Source organism: Micropterus salmoides, unplaced genomic scaffold, assembly GCF_014851395.1.
Source record: "Micropterus salmoides isolate LMB-PRFRI ecotype aquatic unplaced genomic scaffold, ASM1485139v1 Ms_hic_scaffold_4, whole genome shotgun sequence".
NCBI lineage: Eukaryota > Metazoa > Chordata > Actinopteri > Centrarchiformes > Centrarchidae > Micropterus > Micropterus salmoides.
The window spans coordinates 22510384-22528981 of NW_024043372.1; the positions used below are offsets into that span (position 1 = coordinate 22510384).

At 38.8% G+C, this 18598-nt stretch overlaps 2 protein-coding genes and 1 long non-coding RNA gene across 3 annotated transcripts; 2 read left to right on the plus strand and 1 right to left on the minus strand.

Annotated features, from left to right (window-relative positions):
- The first annotated feature begins 893 nt into the window (after window positions 1–893).
- On the plus strand, window positions 894–14828 carry oxtr (oxytocin receptor). Its single transcript, XM_038697840.1, has 2 exons — window positions 894–2337; window positions 13981–14828. Exons 1-2 carry the CDS (start codon window positions 1410–1412, stop codon window positions 14232–14234), a joined length of 1182 nt encoding a protein of 393 aa, XP_038553768.1. The 5' UTR covers window positions 894–1409; the 3' UTR covers window positions 14235–14828.
- LOC119886871 lies at window positions 8226–11685 on the plus strand. Its single transcript, XR_005441563.1, has 3 exons — window positions 8226–8320; window positions 10453–10574; window positions 11436–11685. It is a non-coding gene; the product is annotated as an uncharacterized LOC119886871 (long non-coding RNA).
- Window positions 14829–15255: 427 nt separating the features above from the next.
- Window positions 15256–18598, minus strand: cav3 (caveolin 3). The gene is made up of 2 exons (XM_038697841.1): window positions 18318–18598; window positions 15256–16857 (listed from the first exon to the last, which is right to left on the minus strand). The coding sequence occupies exons 1-2, from the start codon at window positions 18432–18434 to the stop codon at window positions 16516–16518; spliced, it is 459 nt and encodes a 152-aa protein (XP_038553769.1). The 5' UTR covers window positions 18435–18598; the 3' UTR covers window positions 15256–16515.

Here is an 18598-nt window from a genome sequence, read left to right on the forward strand (position 1 = left end):
ATGCTGACAGCATGTAGTGTGATTTCTTTTTTAGGAACTTGAGTGCAGAGCTTTCTCTGATCTTAGTGCCTCTCCTGATAAAGCTTATGGCTCAAATATTTTAATGCGCCCGCAAACTCATCCTCTATTCATAATCAGAGAGCGTTGCCCTGATGATGTCATACTACTGAGTCTATTTACTTTTTATAAAACTGTTTGAAATTATTCTCTGTCCTCTCAAATATACAAACTAAGTATTTATCTTGTTGTTTTGGGTTTATAATATTGAGCATGAATTTTAAGTGAAACTATGTTTGCATGTGTTTTTCAAGCACTTCCACATACAAGTTAATGTTAATAATGATATTTACCTGTAGCCTTGTATATAAACTTATATTTTGCCTGCCAGTTGTTAGGGAGTTTTTTTTAATTGTTAAATAGCTGTTTACTTATCAACTACTACAGTTCAAACTAAACTGAAGTTTAAGTCTCAAGCAAAATGCTTAGCCTCATTAGGTCCCCAGAATTTATCACAATATGAAAATATCTTTTAATGACATGCTTTCTCATCAGATGGTTTCTACTGTGCAGCCACTGCTTACTCCCCAACATATGGACAGCTTTGTAATTCCACACAAAGTCATTCAGCCCCTGACAGCAGAAATCTTCCCAGATATGCTTGGTTTTTAAGATAAGATCCCTGATTCAGAGCAGAACTGGGGCTCATGTTCTGAAGCGTTCCGAGCCGCAGAGCAGGACAGGAAAGATCCTGCTGAACGACTCACATCTCCACCTAGTGGCGGTGATGGGTGAGAGTGTTTACTGTTGGAACAGAACCGGGGACAGATATAACCGGGGCTACTGCTGTGGTGTTGGCCATTCCGATTCTTACAAGAGATGATGATGGAGCTTTCGATTTCTGCAGCATTTTTTGTCAATATATTTTCATTTCCAGAGTTTTGAAGTAAATATAAGTACACATATTTTGCTCGACCAGAAACCTGGTAATACTTTGGATTTATTTAGACTATAATTTTTTGTTTTTTACCTATGACCAGTTGTGTACTACTAACGTATTTAGTTTGGTACTACTATTAATATTACTGTACTATTACTGTATTAGATTACGTTTATTTTTCTTTTGGCGTCCACCACTTTTTGTCAAATGTTTCATATTATATAGACAAGTGGAAATATTTGCTCTTCTCTCGCGCGTCTTTAGTTTTTAGAAAGCATGGGTGATTGAGGCTCAGACAATCCTTGCTGATCACTTCAGAGACATGTTTTGAGCCTCACCATATCTCAGCCTTCCTCTTGTCACCTGTGAGGACGCGAGGAAGACTTTGCCACTTAAGACCCTTCAGGTGACTGTTTCAGCCATTGCATGACTGCACAACCCTGACGCATCTGCAAAGCACAAGACTGCGGCAATGGAAAGTATGTCCAATGAAAGTGACTTTTGGCAATTCAACGAATCCTGGCGGAACTCCAGTCACGTTAACGCGACCGGTTGGTTGAATCAGACGAACCCTCTGAAGCGGAATGAAGAGGTGGCGAAGGTGGAGGTGACTGTGCTCGCCCTGGTGCTGGTTCTGGCCCTGGCGGGGAACCTGTGCGTCCTGCTGGCCATCCACACCACCAAGCACAGCCAGTCCCGTATGTATTACTTCATGAAGCACCTGAGCATCGCCGATCTTGTTGTGGCAATATTTCAAGTTCTCCCTCAACTTATCTGGGACATTACATTCCGTTTCTACGGACCTGACATTCTGTGCAGGTTGGTGAAATACCTACAGGTCGTTGGGATGTTCGCCTCCACGTACATGTTAGTTTTGATGTCCGTAGACAGGTGTCTGGCAATTTGTCAGCCTCTGCGTTCTTTACACAGGAGAAAAGACTGTTTCTATGTCATATTTTCCTGGGTCTTGAGCCTGCTCTTCAGTATCCCGCAGATGTTCATTTTTTCCCTGAGAGAGGTCGGCTCGGCCGGATCAGGAGTGTATGACTGCTGGGGCGACTTCGTGAAGCCCTGGGGAGCCAAAGCTTACATCACATGGATCAGTCTCACCATATATATCGTTCCAGTGGCAATACTGAGCATTTGCTATGGCCTGATAAGCTTCAAAATATGGCAAAACTTTAAACTGAAAACCAGGCGGGAGCAGTGTATAAGCCTGACGCCGAAAACCTCCAAAGGCAACACACTGACCCGGGTGAGCAGCGTAAAGCTCATCTCCAAGGCGAAGATAACCACAGTGAAAATGACTTTTGTGATCGTGGTGGCTTATATCGTCTGTTGGACCCCCTTTTTCTCTGTCCAGATGTGGTCTGCGTGGGATCCAGCAGCGCCCCGTGAGGGTAGGTTGAATTTTGAAGTTTAATATTACATCAATGCTGCGCAAAATATACTATCCTAATGCATATGCGACATTCTTTAACACACAATTCATGATTTTTACGAACAATAGCCTATTGCTCAGTGCAAATAAATAAAGATTTTTTAACTGCCGCATCCTTCTTGCTGTGCGCATCACTGGTCTTTACGCGCGAGGATGCTGCGAGGATGCTGCGAGGATGCTCTGTATGTTGGCGCTAACGGAGACAATAAAAACATTTTGACATGTGTTTATTCTGCTTTGGACTCTCAGGTGGGTCTAGAGTTATGTGATTGACTCATAGAGAAAAGGGTTTTGCTGGGGGGGTTTCTGAGTAAAGTGCGGTGCGGGTGGCAGAGTTTACAGTGACTGAGCAGCAGCTCTGACCGATCACAGAGCAGGAGGTTTGACGTAAGGCCAAAAAAACCCCCAAATGCTTGGAATTGCAACACCCGTGTATGTGGCTTTGTGTTAAAATCTAAAATTGTCCCTGTCTCCTCACCAAACACATTGTCACAATAAGCTGTCATGTCATGATCGACTGACGTAGTTAATCCTACTTGTGATCTTGTGTTTTGTTATGCTGTTAATGGTGTGTTTACATCAGGAATGCAGTGCAGGAAAAAACAGAGTGTATATTTTGTTTTTCATGTATGCTCAGTTAATCAATAATAATACACAATGCAAAAGCTGCATACAGAATTTCCAAGTTTCCTCTGACATTCGTGACCCCGCAGAGACCGACTGACAGCTAATCATTAATCAAATTAGTGTGCGCCACCACGCGACCAACAGCTTGTATTTGTGCACGTGGGACACGTTGGAGTGCAGCATAGGCCACTAAGCTGCCATTTACTGTACCTGGTCCCTATATTTATCGATCCGCTGGGCCATGACCACACCCATATAACAACAGAACATTTAATGGGCCAGTTTGATTTATACTATGCCTCTGGGCCCCTTCCATTAATTAATTAGAACTAAGTATAAGGCACAATTGAAGTGGTAGCCTTGTGAAAAGTAAAGATGTGTTTAATTTGAAAGGAGCTGTAATTTGTCTTTTTGGTTTTAGGGAAATTTGTTGTGCTGGAAAAGTGGAGGGTAAATCTTGTTATTTTTGTTATTAATCTGATAATTTGAAGACTTTGTATTTTCTCAAACAAAAAGTAAAAGAGAAGCATTTTCTACAGGGAGAAACGTAAATAAAACACACTGCACACATGCTATGAATAAGACAATAACATCAGGAAGTGTCTCAATGAATAGAGAGTAAACAGTTGGTGTTTAAGGCCTTGGTTCTTATCTTTTGTTGCTGTGGGTTTGTGTACAAGGTACCACCAGTTGTGTGGTGTTGTCATTCTCCTCAGGCTGCATTGTTCACACCAGCTATTTACACTCTGGAGCTATAGTATTGCACAATTCACTTGTATCGTGCAATAGTACTGAACTGTTTTCAAATTCAACACTGAGGAGGCATATTGCTTGATGCACTGATGAAATGACAGTAGTTTGCTCTGATGCTACATCTCACAACAATATTCAAAAGTGCTCAAGCCCCTGAATGGCAAATAAAAGGATTAATTCAGTTTCTATTGGTGGATCAGTGCAGGGAGGAGGCTGATGTCGGATGACTTTCAACACGTGAACAGTACTCAGAATTGGCAGTGACACGTGCCAGCGTTTGTGTACAAAAGATAGGCTTGAGTGTCACCTGTGTGTGTGCAGATAAAGTGTCCATTAGAGTCATACTCAGCAAAGTGAGCCCAGGTCAAGTAAAAATCTCTACATTGCAAGAATGCATTTCAAACTTTCATGATGTAAGCAAACCATAAACTGCTTCAGGCAACACTACTTTAACTGTAGTTAAAAGTATAATATATAACTTTTCTGCATTAAAAAACAACTATGCCTCTGTTATATATTTTCTTAAGTTGTGTATTTACATTATACCAAATGTATTCAATAATTTTCAGTAAATGTGCGTTTCATTTTGGCCATCTGTCAATCTTTATCCAGTATTTCACTTTTTAGAACTTGATAATTTTTCAGTATATGTTTTATCTGGATGAAGAATTTTAGTTATCAGACATCTGGATCTTAAGTTATCAGAGAAACAAGCTCAGCAAACATTCCAACTCAGTAAAAAACCTCCTGAACGATAAATACTGCAGGAATCCTACCGGGGGAAGCTGACTGCAATGATGGCAATGGTAGTGAAGACAGCTGCTCCCATGATCCCATGCTACTTCACAACGTCATCAAACTAATTGTTTTGTTACAGTTTTGATGTGAGAGACCCCATAGTGGCAGCAAATTACATACTGTGTTTAATTGTATTTAATGTAGTCAATTTGGAAGAGATACCAGGTGATAAAAATGTGTTTAGAATTTTCTGAATCACAGACTGTACCTTTTAAACTCTTTGCGTTGAAGATTAGCGACCAGTGCGAAGCAAATACAGTAAAATTTATTATTAAGGTGTAATCATTGCTTATGACGGTAATCTATAAATAGCAGCAAATGTGAAACAGATTATGATATAACATGTGTCATTCAATCACTTTTCTAATTTTACCATATCCATAACAATACACAAACAAAATATCAGACTAGATTCATGAAAATAGATTTTTTTTTCCCACCATTTTTCCATGGTGCAGGAAAAAGTACTTTTGCAGCATGTGAGTGAGTGGTTGAAAACCATCATGGAAAATGATTATCATAGTTTCCTCTGAGGTTCATCTAATACAGACATCTTTTTGGGTCAAACTGACACTTCAATGTAAATGGAGGTTTTATATGGAGGTTTACTACTTAAAGGTTGCTGTCTGTCTTTTAAATGTAAAAGCAGCAGTTTCTTTGCCTGAGTCCATATGCAGATTCATATAGAGTTTCTACAGCCTGGCCGACTACCAAAGTAATAATGTCTTCTGCAATGAATGATTTAGAAACCCTTTGAAGCAATCAACAACCAGATGCATAATGTCTCCAAGTTCATAGTTTTTCATTTTGGGAAATCTCAAGAGTTACATGAGAAGCTAGTCTGGCCCTGTCCAAAGATATTTTGGCTTTGTGCGGAATATTTCTTGGTCAGGGCCAGTAACTTTCTTAAGTTTCTGCAAGTCATCTGGCCATGAATCAGTCTAGCACATAGCCTGATGTAAAACTGCAAATTCTTGTTTATACATTATATACACATACATTTTTATACAGATTAAACAAACAAAATATGACATGTTAATTAGTGAGCTTTTATTATCTTTGAACGGAGCCAGGCTAGCTCATTCCTTGGGTTTCCAGCAGGTTTCCAGTCTTCATGCTAAGCTAAACCATGCTAATCAATTGCTGGCTGCAGAATCATATTTACTGTACAGATGTGAGAGTGGCACCAATCTTGTCAACCAACTCTGAATAAGAGTATAAAACTATTCCCTTAGACAAAATTGGCCCTCTGGTGTAGCACACACACAATTTTGGTGTATGCAAATTTGACCCTTAGATACAATGTCCTCATCAAGCCAATCAGTGTATTTTTTAGATGCATGAACAAAGAGCCAAATTGCATCGTTCCGCCCAAACTATTGCAATGTTAGATTTTTTATTATGTTTTGCGGCTTGGATTTACTGGGAAGGAGCCAGGACCTTTCACAGATGGGATGTTTACCATTTTTAGCACCCCATTAGGCTTATCAATACAATTTTTGGAAATGTCAGAAGACAATAAAATGCCCCATTCCTCTAAGCCTTGTCAGAGTGACATCAGTGGCGTCAGTGATTTCACATTGAACAGCCAGACAGATTTTATTATGTAGAGGACAAGGACACCTGAAGGTTAAACCCTGACTCAGACACTCACATAAGCTCTCCCCAAAAAGCACAAACATCTCCCCCTTCTGAGCCTGGTGCCCTCAGACGCTGACTCACACACTATTGATTTGTGCTTGATGGACACAAAGCCCAGTGTTCTATCTCCAGGTGTTCCCATATAGTGTCTTTATAATCAGTGAGAAAAGCAAGGCACTGTCATATATAGAAAGACCTCTTGTAGCAAGTTTGCTCATGAATATAATCAAATCTAAAATTGTAAATGAAATTACTTCAAAATCTTGTTTACTTCATTTAGCAATAGTCAACATTAAGAGTTCTTGTTAATAGTCTTTTGGGCTGCCCAGTATCAGCTCTGACAGTCTGACAGATGTACCACCCAGGGAATGATTATTCTGCCTTTTCATGCGCTGTGTGATTGATCCTTCTCATGTGAAAGACACCGTGAGCTAATTCAGTAAGGACTTTTTTGTGATAGTTCCCCTTATTATTCAAATTAGATTCAGGCTCTGCTCTCATCCACCCTGATAAGAATTTTTTATGACCACCAGCTGGTCTTTTGCAATGAAGTGTACTCCTCCATCCACGTCAGCAGCATTATAGTCTATATTAGAGCAAGGTGTTGCAGGCCTTGCACGGTTGGTTGTACAATTATGTCATACCAACTGGTAAATTAACACTTTTTTTGCTTGCTTTTTTGTAGAATGTTTCATAAATTAGCATTTTCTTTTTGTTTTGTTTGTTGAACACGCGATTTTAAAAAGGAAAATTACATGGTTGCAACACCAATGGACATGCACCATTGAAAGAGCATCAAGGAAAACACAAAAAAGTCACAGGACTTATTTCCATTGTGGTCCGTGTGTGTGTGCATACTACAGGTTATAATACAGCTCCAGTATTTGCTACATTCTTCTGCCATTTGTACATCTGAAGGATTACAAAGCAGATCTAACTCTGAAAGTAGATTATAAAACATATGACACGGTAATAGAAGGGTAATTGAATGATCTACACTCAGTTAAACTCATTTTTTATTTTCATAAATCAAACCCTTAATGGCTGATGATCAATTCTTATTAATGATGCGTGTGACTTTTGTGCCCTTTCAGAGATCATTTTCACTGACCAATTTTCGTTGCATTAGAGACAATATGAGAGAAGCAGGAGCGCAGACAGGCAGAGAGAAAGATTATCAATCAGCAGGAAGAGGTTAAATACAGGATACAAGCCATTTACATGAATCAAAAACTCATTTGCCAAATGTCAGTTGGATGTTGGAGTTGACGTAATGTAAATGTCATCCAACTTCAGGTTACCTGTTGTGATGTATTACCACAAGGTTGTGCGAGGAGCATTTCCGCCTCTCCCATTCTACCCTACTGTTTTTGCAGGATCTGCTTTGTTTTAGAAAATAAACCCACTGTCTTGCTTATTTGAAATTATTTTCTGTTTAATTCTTACTGAACTGCAAGTACAATGAAACTCTCTCCTTCCTCAAGGATAGGGCTGTACAATAAAACAATAACAATAATTAACACAATATAATTTTTTTTCAATAACAATATAACAAATGTTCAATAAATATTCAATAAATGATCTTATTCACTTCAATCAAACTTGAATTAGGACTATTTTTTTATGAAGATGTTTATTTTGTTGAGGAAAAAGGACTGAAAAAAAGCTTTTAGTTAATTTTACTCATTTTGTACTCATTATCAATTTTACGCATCAAGTGTTTGCTCTGACCATAAAGAATAGGTTAAACCATAATTAACCATCAGGTTTCTTCAACTTTAACTCATGAGCAAAAATCAGACTTTAAACTCAAAAGAAAGAACGGTTTGATAGTTATTGTGATAATTATTGATATCGAAAGATATAAAACTTTTTATCGTGATAAGAGTTTTGGCCATATTGTCCAGCCCTACACTCTAAGAAATATCTATTTATTAACAGTTGTATGCCTGTATATTTTTACAGAAATTGTCCATAGAACATGATTTACGGGTGTATTTCTGTTTATTTACGTTTCGAATTGCATTATGGGACTTTGATCTCTGCTCCAACGACTGCCGCGGCCGGGAGACGGACGTTAAACTGTTAAGATGAACGTCAAAAAAGAATTTGCAACTTCAGCGGTAAGTAATTTTTTGGAAAAATGTACGTTATCCAAGTGACTGTTTTATTTGCAGTAGTTTTAAATGTTATATTGCCTGGGTTCATTGTGTGCAGCATAACGTTATAACGTTACCGTTTTGAATTTCCCTTTGCTATGGCTAACGTTAGCTAACTTAACGTTCATGAGCTACTGTTAGAAACTAGCGCTTAGTTAGGGAGATTAAAGAGCCGTCTTTTTCTCAGAAGATCTAAAACTGACCAGGTTTGTGTGAGTTTTGTTTTTGTAATATTAGGTCAGGGCAAAATATCATCCATTATTTGGTTATGTTCCCCTTCTCCATTCTTTGTGGCAGAGGGTCTTTACGGAACTATTCAGTATTTTTATTTGGAGCGGGAGTTTGACTGCTGTTAAAAAAAACAAAACGCCCTGTCTCCTCTGAATGTGAACGATTTGGCTGTGAACGAGCAAAAACTTCATCTCCAACTCCACTTTGCGTGTAATAGGTAATTTTGAAATGTCATGGAAGTTAATGTTAATGTTTTCTTGGTATTGTAAGTAGCAAACGTTAACAGTTAATAGTCCGGCCGTGGTTAAGACGTTGTTAGTTAATGTTAACATGTTGATGTGCGACATTAGTGGTGTCTTTTTTGGGGCTGAACGTTTAATGAGGGCTCTCTTTTAAAGTAATTCTGGGTCATTTTGAGTGAGCGAAAACTCTAATCCAACATTCACGTTGGTTAGTAAGGTTAAATTAACTGTTGCTTGCTGCAGGCAGGTCTGCCGTATGTGTGTGTGACTGTTTAAGCTGGGTGAACGATGAGGGAGGGGGACAGAATCGGCAGTTCATTGTATGTTAATCTCTTTTCTCCCGGGCGTCGATCCTGTCGTTATTTAGAGTTTAATTTTTTGATGACTTAAATCACGGCAAATATATGGGCAGATATTAACTGAGACATCGCACAACTGATAACTTATCAAGCAAAGGCGCTTGTCTGTACCCTATTTCCGTTTCAGCGTTGCAGCCTTTGAAATAAAAGCTGGCCTCACAATAAGACAATCAGCTCGAGTGCTGGCATACAGTGACAGTCTCGTGCTTTTATTTTGAAGGATATTCGGATACTTTGATAGAGTTTTACGTTTTTAGAGTTAGTTTTAAAAATATATATAGTATATTTTGTTGACTTCAAAGGCTGCATACATACTTTAACATTTAGTGTGTTATTTGTGTGGTGATGGCGCATAGATAAGGTGCTTGCCTTTGGTGGGGGTGACCTGGGTTCGATTCCCGCTGTGAGACATCCACCATTGTGTCCCTGAGCAGGACACTTAACCATATGCTCCATAGGCGTGCAACCTCTGACATTGGATAAAAGCGTCAGATAAATGTTATTATTTCTTGTGGAGTGAGTGCTAGGCTATTTTACAGAAGATAGTTAGCTAATGCCAGCTGCAACAATTGTGTTCCCAGCTGTCTAGGGCACAAGCGATTTCGGAGCTGGCTCATAGGAGGCGATTTAATGAGACCAGTCAATCACTCACAGTCCACATCAGTCGCGGACAAAATGTAGCCAATAGAAATGTTGGGGGAGGGGAAAAAAGCTGCTGGAGGCCGGAGCAGAAAAGTGCCTCAATATTACAGACTTTTGTTTGTGCTGCTGTTACTTGAGATAGAGAGAGAGAAAATATGGTGGATAAAATAGTTCTGTTTGGGTTTTACACATGACGCATAGCTTCCTCTGTATGTAGGTTTACCTGCTTCAACAACGTGCTGCTCTCGTGTTACTGCCACAATATTTCTTTGCGTTGTGAAGATTATTTAGATGCTTCAGGAATAATCAGATTGTTTTGGCAGCCTGTGCTACTGCAAAGCAAGCGGTTTGGTTGGCTACATCTCCATAATAAATGGCAGAGGTACCAAAAGTTGGCTGTGCAGCAAAAGTGATATTTTAAAGTGATCTTATCAACTCCTTCATGGAGATTTAAAAAGGAAAATAATTGTATTAATAGCTAAATTAGAGATAATCAGCTTCTTCACTACATTTGCAGCAATATTTTAATGTGCTACCTAAAAAAATAAACTCATCAAGTTGCCTAGTCTAGACATTTTTACTCTGATTGCCTATCTTGACCTTTACTCATGTGGACACATAGGGGCTGTGATCCTGCACAACAAAACATGAAAGAATAAAATCACCACACTACCATGGATAATAGTGGTGCAACGGGTTGCAGAATCTGTGGTATGGATCCTTTCCACACGGTGCGGCACGCAGGTGGACCACGGATTGATTACAAAGTTTATGATGATTTATCCTGTTAGACCTCTCAAAATATTCTTTTATTCTGGAAAAGTCATAGAACCCAGATAGATTCTGAATGTGCAGAACTTTGAACATGAGCAGAAAACTGCTGAAACACAGGAGCTATTAAAGTCCAGGAGTTTATAACTGAATTAAAATGATTTAATTTATTATTGATGAGGTATAAATGTACCACATGCACATTTAAAGAGGTTACCTCAATCAGTCACGTCTGCCTGTGTGTTGATTCGGCAGTGATGATATTAAAAGTTGATCTATAGGAGAAACATATCTGAAAGCTGAGAGCTGCTCTGCATTATATTCTGTTACAGTTTTAGATTTTAGATTGTTTTATGTTCTTAAATATTCACCACAATTGAGCAACACCTGAATTTCGTGTGTCCATTTACATAAATAATTTCCACAATAAATTGATGCAGAAAAGGCAGAAATTGGTGCAGAAAAACACCAGAATGCAGGAAATTAAGTGTTTCAAACTCGCAATTTTCTGGGGGACTACCCCCTGACCCACCTGTTCATACTGTAGCAGTTTTGTTGTTATATTATTATAATTAGACACATGACATTACAATTTAGCAACATCAAAATGAGACAGTTAATAGTGTTGTTGTGAGTTTTGTTGTGCTGTATAAGTTGAGGATGTTTACTGTTGCTTTACTGCTTTACAGACTTAACTTTAGGGTGGTGGGGGTCAATTATTATGTGAAGATATGAAGTTTTATGGGCTGGGCTAAGCCCCCAATGTTTCATGGTCCTAAAAACGCCCCTGATGTCAGCGATGATCAGTAATACTGTTTTCTATTTCTTTTACAGCCTTCATCTTACCTGAAGACAAGAAACCCCCCGCCCCAATCCCTGTTCCACTGACAAAACCCTTGCACATTTTCCCCTTGCACATTTTCCAATAATTTATTCAGTGGATGTGATTGTTGTAATGTGGCATGAATTAGCAGACTGGGAACAATTTAGAGATGACAAATTATAATACTTTTTCCTTTATGTTTTAGTTTTCATGGAATTGTTGTAGATCTATAAGTAAATAAAAAACATTTTTTAAATCACACAAGATTTGTTTGGATTGTTTTCAAAAGAGTTATTATAGATACACTGTTAACAAACAGAAAAGTAACATTTCTGTTTGCTGTATATTGACTTAATCCATCTGTTTTATTTTTACTGTAGGAAAACCATAAATTAACAGAAAAGTTTCATTTTTTAATTACGGGACAAAGTCTGGGTAATGAGCTGCCAGTCCATTTTCTGTTATTTTACGGATTTATTTAACATTCGTGTTTTTTTACTATAGATACACCATTAAATGACAGAAAGCATCCTGTTTTTTACTATAGATACACCATTAAATGACAGAAAGCATCCTGTTTTTTACTATAGATACACCATTAAATGACAGAAAGCATCCTGTTTTTTACTATAGATACACCATTAAATGACAGAAAGTGTCCTGTTTTTTACTATAGACACACCATTATATAACAGAAGATTTCCGTGTTATTTACTGTGGGCACACTGAATTAACAGAAATGTTTCATTTTTTAATTACGGGACAAAGTCCGGGTAATGAGCTGCCAGTACTTTTTCTGTTATTTTACAGATTTATTTCTTAGAGTGTACTCAAGGAATAAATGCCTGCGGCTATAGTCATACAGTCATAACTGTATGATTAAAACTTGTAATTAAAATGATTCTGCATTGGAAAACGGGCGAAAAGAAACAAGATCATACAAGTCTACAGCCATGCTAGCTACTCTGTGAGGCTGTACTAACTGCTAGCTAGCATACTTAGCTAACGTCAGTATGCTTCTTACTTTGTGTGTGTGTTAGCATGCTAATATTTGCTAATTAGCTCTAATCCCAGGCCAGCTGAGGCTGATAGGGAAATTATTAGTTTTGTAGCTATTTGGTCATAAATTTAGGACCCATTTTGTTTTCCTTGTATCTGCTTCCCCTTGGACATATTATCCATAAACATGGTATTTCTTTTCATATTTATGCTGATGACGTACAAATATACTTGCCCGTCAGATCCACAGACACTGGAATGCTGAGTTCACTTAACAACTGCCTTTGTGAAGTTAAAAAACGGATGTCAAATAATTTCCTTCAGCTGAACTCAGACAAAACAAATGCTGGTCATTGGGTCACAGGCTTAATGTGATTTACTAGGGAACCAGCAGATGGCAAATCAAATACTGCCATTTGCTGGTTCCCTAGTACATCACATTAAGCCTGTGGCAAAGAACCTTGGTGTTTGGTTTGATAGTAATTTAAATTTCGAGCAGCACACCACAAAGCTTGTTCAATCATGTTTTTATCAACTTAGAAATATAGCAAAAATTCGATCTATGTTAACTTTTAAGGACACCGAGACCATTTTACACGCCTTCATCTCATCACGCCTGGATTATTGCAACAGCCTTTTCACCTGTTTAACCCAAAAATCTATTGATCGACTCCAGACTGTCCAGAACTCAGCTGCCAGGCTTTTAACCAGATCAAAGAAATATGACCACATTACTCCTATTTTAGCTTCATTACACTGGCTCCCAGTATGTTTTAGAATTGACTTTAAAATTCTATTGATCACTTTTAAAGCTCTTCATGGCCTCTCACCTTGTTATATTTCTGAACTTTTAGTCCCATACACACCAGCACGTACCTTGAGATCCTCGGGCAGAGGTCTGTTGTCTGTTCCAGAGTCTCGACTGAAAACTAAAGGGGACAGAGCGTTTGCTGTCAGGGCCCCGAGGCTCTGGAACAGCCTGCCCGAGGAAATCAGGTCAGCTGAGTCAGTGAACTCTTTTAAGTCCCTTCTTAAAACATACTTTTATAGGAGAGCCTTTCCTGATCTTATTTGACTTTATTTTATCCCTTTTATTTTATTCTATTTTACTAATTTTACATTTATCTTAAACGTGTATTTTAGTCTTTTCTTTTCTTTATCTTGTATTGTTTTTGTATTATTGTTGTAGGGTATTATTGTTTTTTGGGTATTATTGTCTTTACACTTGTTAAAGCACTTTGTAACTTGTTTTTGAAAAGTGCTCTACAAATAAAGATTATTATTATTATTATTATTATTATTATTATTATTATTATTATTATTATTATTATTATTATTATTATTATAATAAACCAAAGTAGCTATTGGACAATTCATTCATAAAAAGCATTAATTGAGATAAAGTTGTCACAATAAAACAAAATGTGTACCTACACAAACTAAATTATGTAGATTTGTTCTGTCATGCACAAGATAAGAGTGGCAGTAGATAAACTTTCAACCAACCACTTTGTAGTCACAGCACAGTAACTTTCCTCTCTCTCTCATCTCCTGCAGCCATGCCCTTCATCATCTCCATGCTGCTGGCCAGCCTCAACAGTTGCTGTAACCCCTGGATCTACATGTGCTTTGCAGGGCATCTGTTCCAGGATCTTAGGCAGAACTTTCTGTGCTGTTCCACTCACTACCTCAAGTCATCCCAGTGCCGCTGTGAGCGTGACTTTGACTCCAGTCACAAGAGCAACTCCTCAACCTTTGTCATTAAGAGCACCAGCAGTCAGAGGAGCATCACACAGACTTCCACCACATGAGCACCCTTCCCTCTCCCAAGCTGCTCACCCTGCCTTTCACCATAAGCCGTCGCCCATTAAATACCCAGAAGTTCAGTTCGTTCAGATACCTCTTGTCCTGAGGCTTGTTGTTGAAGCCCAGAAGGGAAAAAACAACAAAAGTCTTAATTATTTTATTTACAGCACTTTACAGTGGAAAGTGGAAATGGAATTGTGAAATACAGAATATTATTAAAAGCACGATATTAAACTTACGAGATAATCATGGACCAAGCTGAGCGATCAGCTGTTTTATAAGTACAGTGTATATTTGCGTATTTGCAGTGCAGAGAAAGTAAAGGAAAGGAGGGTATTTCAATTGTTTTTTAAACAACCTTGGCCAGCCGCTCTATTGACTGAGTTGTTGTCACCAGCAAAGCTTGTGGATCCTGTTGGTCTATGTTATGATGAAATTGCTCACCTGCTAAAAATATTGTGTACGATGTGTTCACTTTGTTACATTTGCAGTGGATTGCCTACATGTAAACTGTTACTTGAGATATTATTATATGTGAAATGTTATGGCTGTCGCTGGTAAAGATTTTCAAAAAGTTTAGAAAATAAATAAAGAATGAATGCAGCAAAAATGCACTGACGTCTTTATTCTTAAAACCTAGCTGATACTCATTACCAAAAATGATTGACGAAATACTTCGCACCCTTGCTGGAAATATTCTAGATGGATGTTTGCCCATGCTGAATCAATAAGGTCAATGAGTTCCTGCAACTTTCTGGCAGCACTTTATATTTCTGGACTTGTCTTACGGCAGCAATTGCTCTGTGACATGGTGCATTATCCTGCAAGAAGTGACAACAAATGTAAACTGTGGCAATGAATTCACTCTAGCGTTCTTTGTTGCAACGCTGATTAAGTTTGAGTCTGTTGTTTAGTCAGTTGTGTTTATATTCATCTAAAATTGTTCAAGATTATGAGCAATCTAAGATGTGAACCATTTCTTATTTTAATTACAGCACTTCAGCTATCATTTGCCAATAATGAGAAGTGATCTGAATATTTTAATAAAGCTACAACGAATTGGCCAGAAAGAAACACTGAGGGAAGGAACAAAGACGGGTGTGGTGACACTGAATCATCAACAATAATGGATCTCAGACACAAAAGAAAAGCACATGAAAGATTCACAACAGCAAACCTGTCGTTCCAGGCTGACTGAAGTTATCAAAAATATTACTGAAACATGGTGAAGATATTTAATGAATCGTAAAAATGTATTTCTGGATCCTCTCAGAATGATTTGAAATAATACACATACTATATTTTCAAATAAAAAACACTGAACTAGGAGAGTTTCATCTATTGTGAAGTGTACTTTCAGCCCATGTATAATTTGATTTTCTACACTGCAGATGCACAATAGCAGCAAAGGTATTGGACTTTCCTACATAATCAAAATAACACAGTGGAAGAATAAAACGGATCTCACTAAGATGTTTTTACTTTACTCCATCAGTAATTAGGTCCATACTTGTTTACACATTCTTGACTGAAATATGCAAACAAGTAGGCTTAATATTCTACTCATCATGCTTTGATAAAAGGAAGTAGATTATCTGCATGGTTGGTTCCAAAACGTCTGGTAGTTACAGTGGAGTCATCACAAATTTAGAGGGAAACATACCAGAATACATTTTTCGAATACATAAAGAAATCAGACAAAATGATTATGCAGAGAAAACTTTCCATTCCTTTCTTTTAGTTAGAGCTTTTCTAATAAGGTTAAGATTGTCAAATTCAATTCAATCAATATAAAGTTAAACAATACCAGACACAGCAACATAGAGCATCAATATAACTTTTAAGCATGGCCAAATGTCATGCATACAGGCGGCATTGTCCAGAGGTGCAGCAGTTTTGGGGAGTTTGTTTCATTCGTTGCGAATGTTATTGTCTGAGCTTTTTGGGATACAAAGAAATGAGGGCAGACAGATCCTCCTCATGGCAGGCGGCCCTCTTCTCCCTCAGTGAGGAGCGCCGAGCCCTCCAGGAGTGCCAGAACTGTCATGGAACCATCCTGTCTGCTGCAGCTGTCACAGAGCTTCTGGTGGCAAACAGCAAACAGGGTATGTCAGGACTCAGGACTGAGAGCTGAGAGCTTGAGGGTGGGAGGGTTTGGGAACGGCATCTTATGAAGGGAGGAGGAGGAGTATTATGGAGTAAGCAAGATGCCCAGACTGAGCTTCTGGTGTATAAAAAGATACCGCACTTCATCCGATCATACTACAAACACTACTGTGTAAGTTCTTAGACTTCTTTGCGCAGTGCAACGCGCACACTGCTGAAGATCTTGCCCAGGGCTTCGAAGAAGGGATCACAGAAGGTCTGGATGCAGAGAGAGTAGATGCGGCTGACGCACTGTGACTCAATCAGACAGCTCTTGATGCAGGGAACCACAGCCCAGATGTGGCAGAAGGAGATGCATGCGAACAGGAAGCCCCAGAGTAGAGCAACAGGGATGCCGAAGACAGCAGACAGGATGCGGTAGCACCAGTACTTGGACACAGTGAAGGTGGTGTAGCTGAGCTTCCACACCCCATCCAGGCTGTGTGTACCGTCGGGCTCTGCAATGACATCCTCAAACTCCACCTAAAAGAACATTTAAAAAGAGGCTTGCATTAATACACATTCCTGAGTGCATGCAGCTTTCACCCATCTCCCTCCACCACCAGACCTCTGTGGGCTCCAAGCACATGCCAATGTTAAGTTAAAGATTATGCTTGTGAATGCTGCAAAGTGTTAGGGTCAAATTTATGCAGAGAAACCAATTATCTGTTGCACTTCATGGAATAAAAAATAAATAAAACTTAATGTAGTGGCATGCAGGCAAAGTTATGGAGTGGCTTTTAATGCTAGGTCCAAATCATTCTAATAGCTCTTTTGCAACACGTTTGTTAGTTCCTGAAGTTCACCTCATGTTAAATGCATGAGAGCAACTGTACAATGGTCCAATTTGTTTCCAGTTTTCAATATGTGCCACCTGGACTTGTGGACGCTGTTGCATTCTGAGCTGTGACATGTTAATTAACTTGTCTGTAATCATGGCAGGCAGAAAAGCCGCACATCTAACACGCCTTTCTTTTCTTCCTGACCATCAGATAGGATCAGTATGGGAAGTAACAAGTCGCTGTCTGTTTCCCGCAGAGATAGCAGCCTGAGATCATCCTCTGAATGAATTGCTGGTCATGCACTGTTTTATATTTTCTCTGCAAGGTCTGACTTCTTTCCGCTTTTAGAGAGCTCGTAATAGAGTCAAATTCAGCAAAAGAACAACCAGTGCTCTTTAGAAACAGCTGATGGACACACATGGGGCTCCAAAGCTTGTAAATGTGATTAGTCAGAAGATAAGATTCCCAGGATAATTTGAGATACTGTTTCAATAGATATTACAGATTCACTTTATTTTAATTGAAATGCAAAGACAGCATAAGAATTGGAAACATTAGCAGGAAATGACTGCATGGATTGGAATTGTAACAGCTAATTTATAACTTTGTATTGTAATTGTAACTCCTATCATAGACCTGACTATTGGGAGTAACTGTAACAAAACCTTCAGTTTAAAAATACATAATCTTTACCTTGATGTCTGAAAGCAGACATAAGCAGAAGGTAAATCATTCCAAACTGAGCCATGCAGACACTAAACATTATGCTCTACTTATAACCCTCGATTTACCAACTTCAGTGACCATGTTTACATGAACTCCTTCCAGTCAAACAAAATATAATCTAAATTTATATTCAGTCCTGTCCTGGCAGAAAATATTTTGTCTTAATAACATGGAAACAATTGCAGGATAAACAGTAGTCAACGCCAGTGTATCAGTTTCACACTCTTCTACCCCATTCCCAAAATAAACTTCATGTTCTGCTCAGGCAACAGGAATAGCTCTTGGTCTATTTAAGGATTTTCCAGACAGAACCTAACCTGTCCTCCTGTCTTTATTCCTACTAACCACTTTATTCATTTTTTCTACACATGCCAAGATAGGGGTTATGGTCTTAATCCTTTCTGTGTCAGGGTGCTGTCTCCATGCTGCACAAACCTTCACCACGTCCTCATTGATCTGCTTGGGGTCTCTATTAATTAGATCTATCTCCTTGGTGTGGCTGTCCTTCACAATCTTCTCCTCTTTGGCATTGTACTGGTACTGATCCGCCATGGTGGGGCTGCAGGTCCTGGACAGGCCGGAGACGATGAGAGTAAACCTTCCTGGATCAAACGCCACAGACCACTTCTGAACCCCTGTATCACCACTGTGACTCTCCCTCTGGCATGCCAGTGGACAGCTGCTGCGGACGTACTGGTAAAAATGGAGGCCTAATC

Coding starts and splice junctions, on each gene's coding strand:
- oxtr (XM_038697840.1), top strand. CDS start 1,410: ATGGAAAGTATGTCCAATGAAAGTGACTTTTGGCAATTCAACGAATCC. Junction 2,338..13,980: donor TCCAGCAGCGCCCCGTGAGG/GTAGGTTGAATT, acceptor CATCTCCTGCAG/CCATGCCCTTCATCATCTCC.
- cav3 (XM_038697841.1), bottom strand. CDS start 18,434: ATGGCGGATCAGTACCAGTACAATGCCAAAGAGGAGAAGATTGTGAAG. Junction 16,858..18,317: donor TCAATGAGGACGTGGTGAAG/GTTTGTGCAGCA, acceptor ATGTTCTTTTAG/GTGGAGTTTGAGGATGTCAT.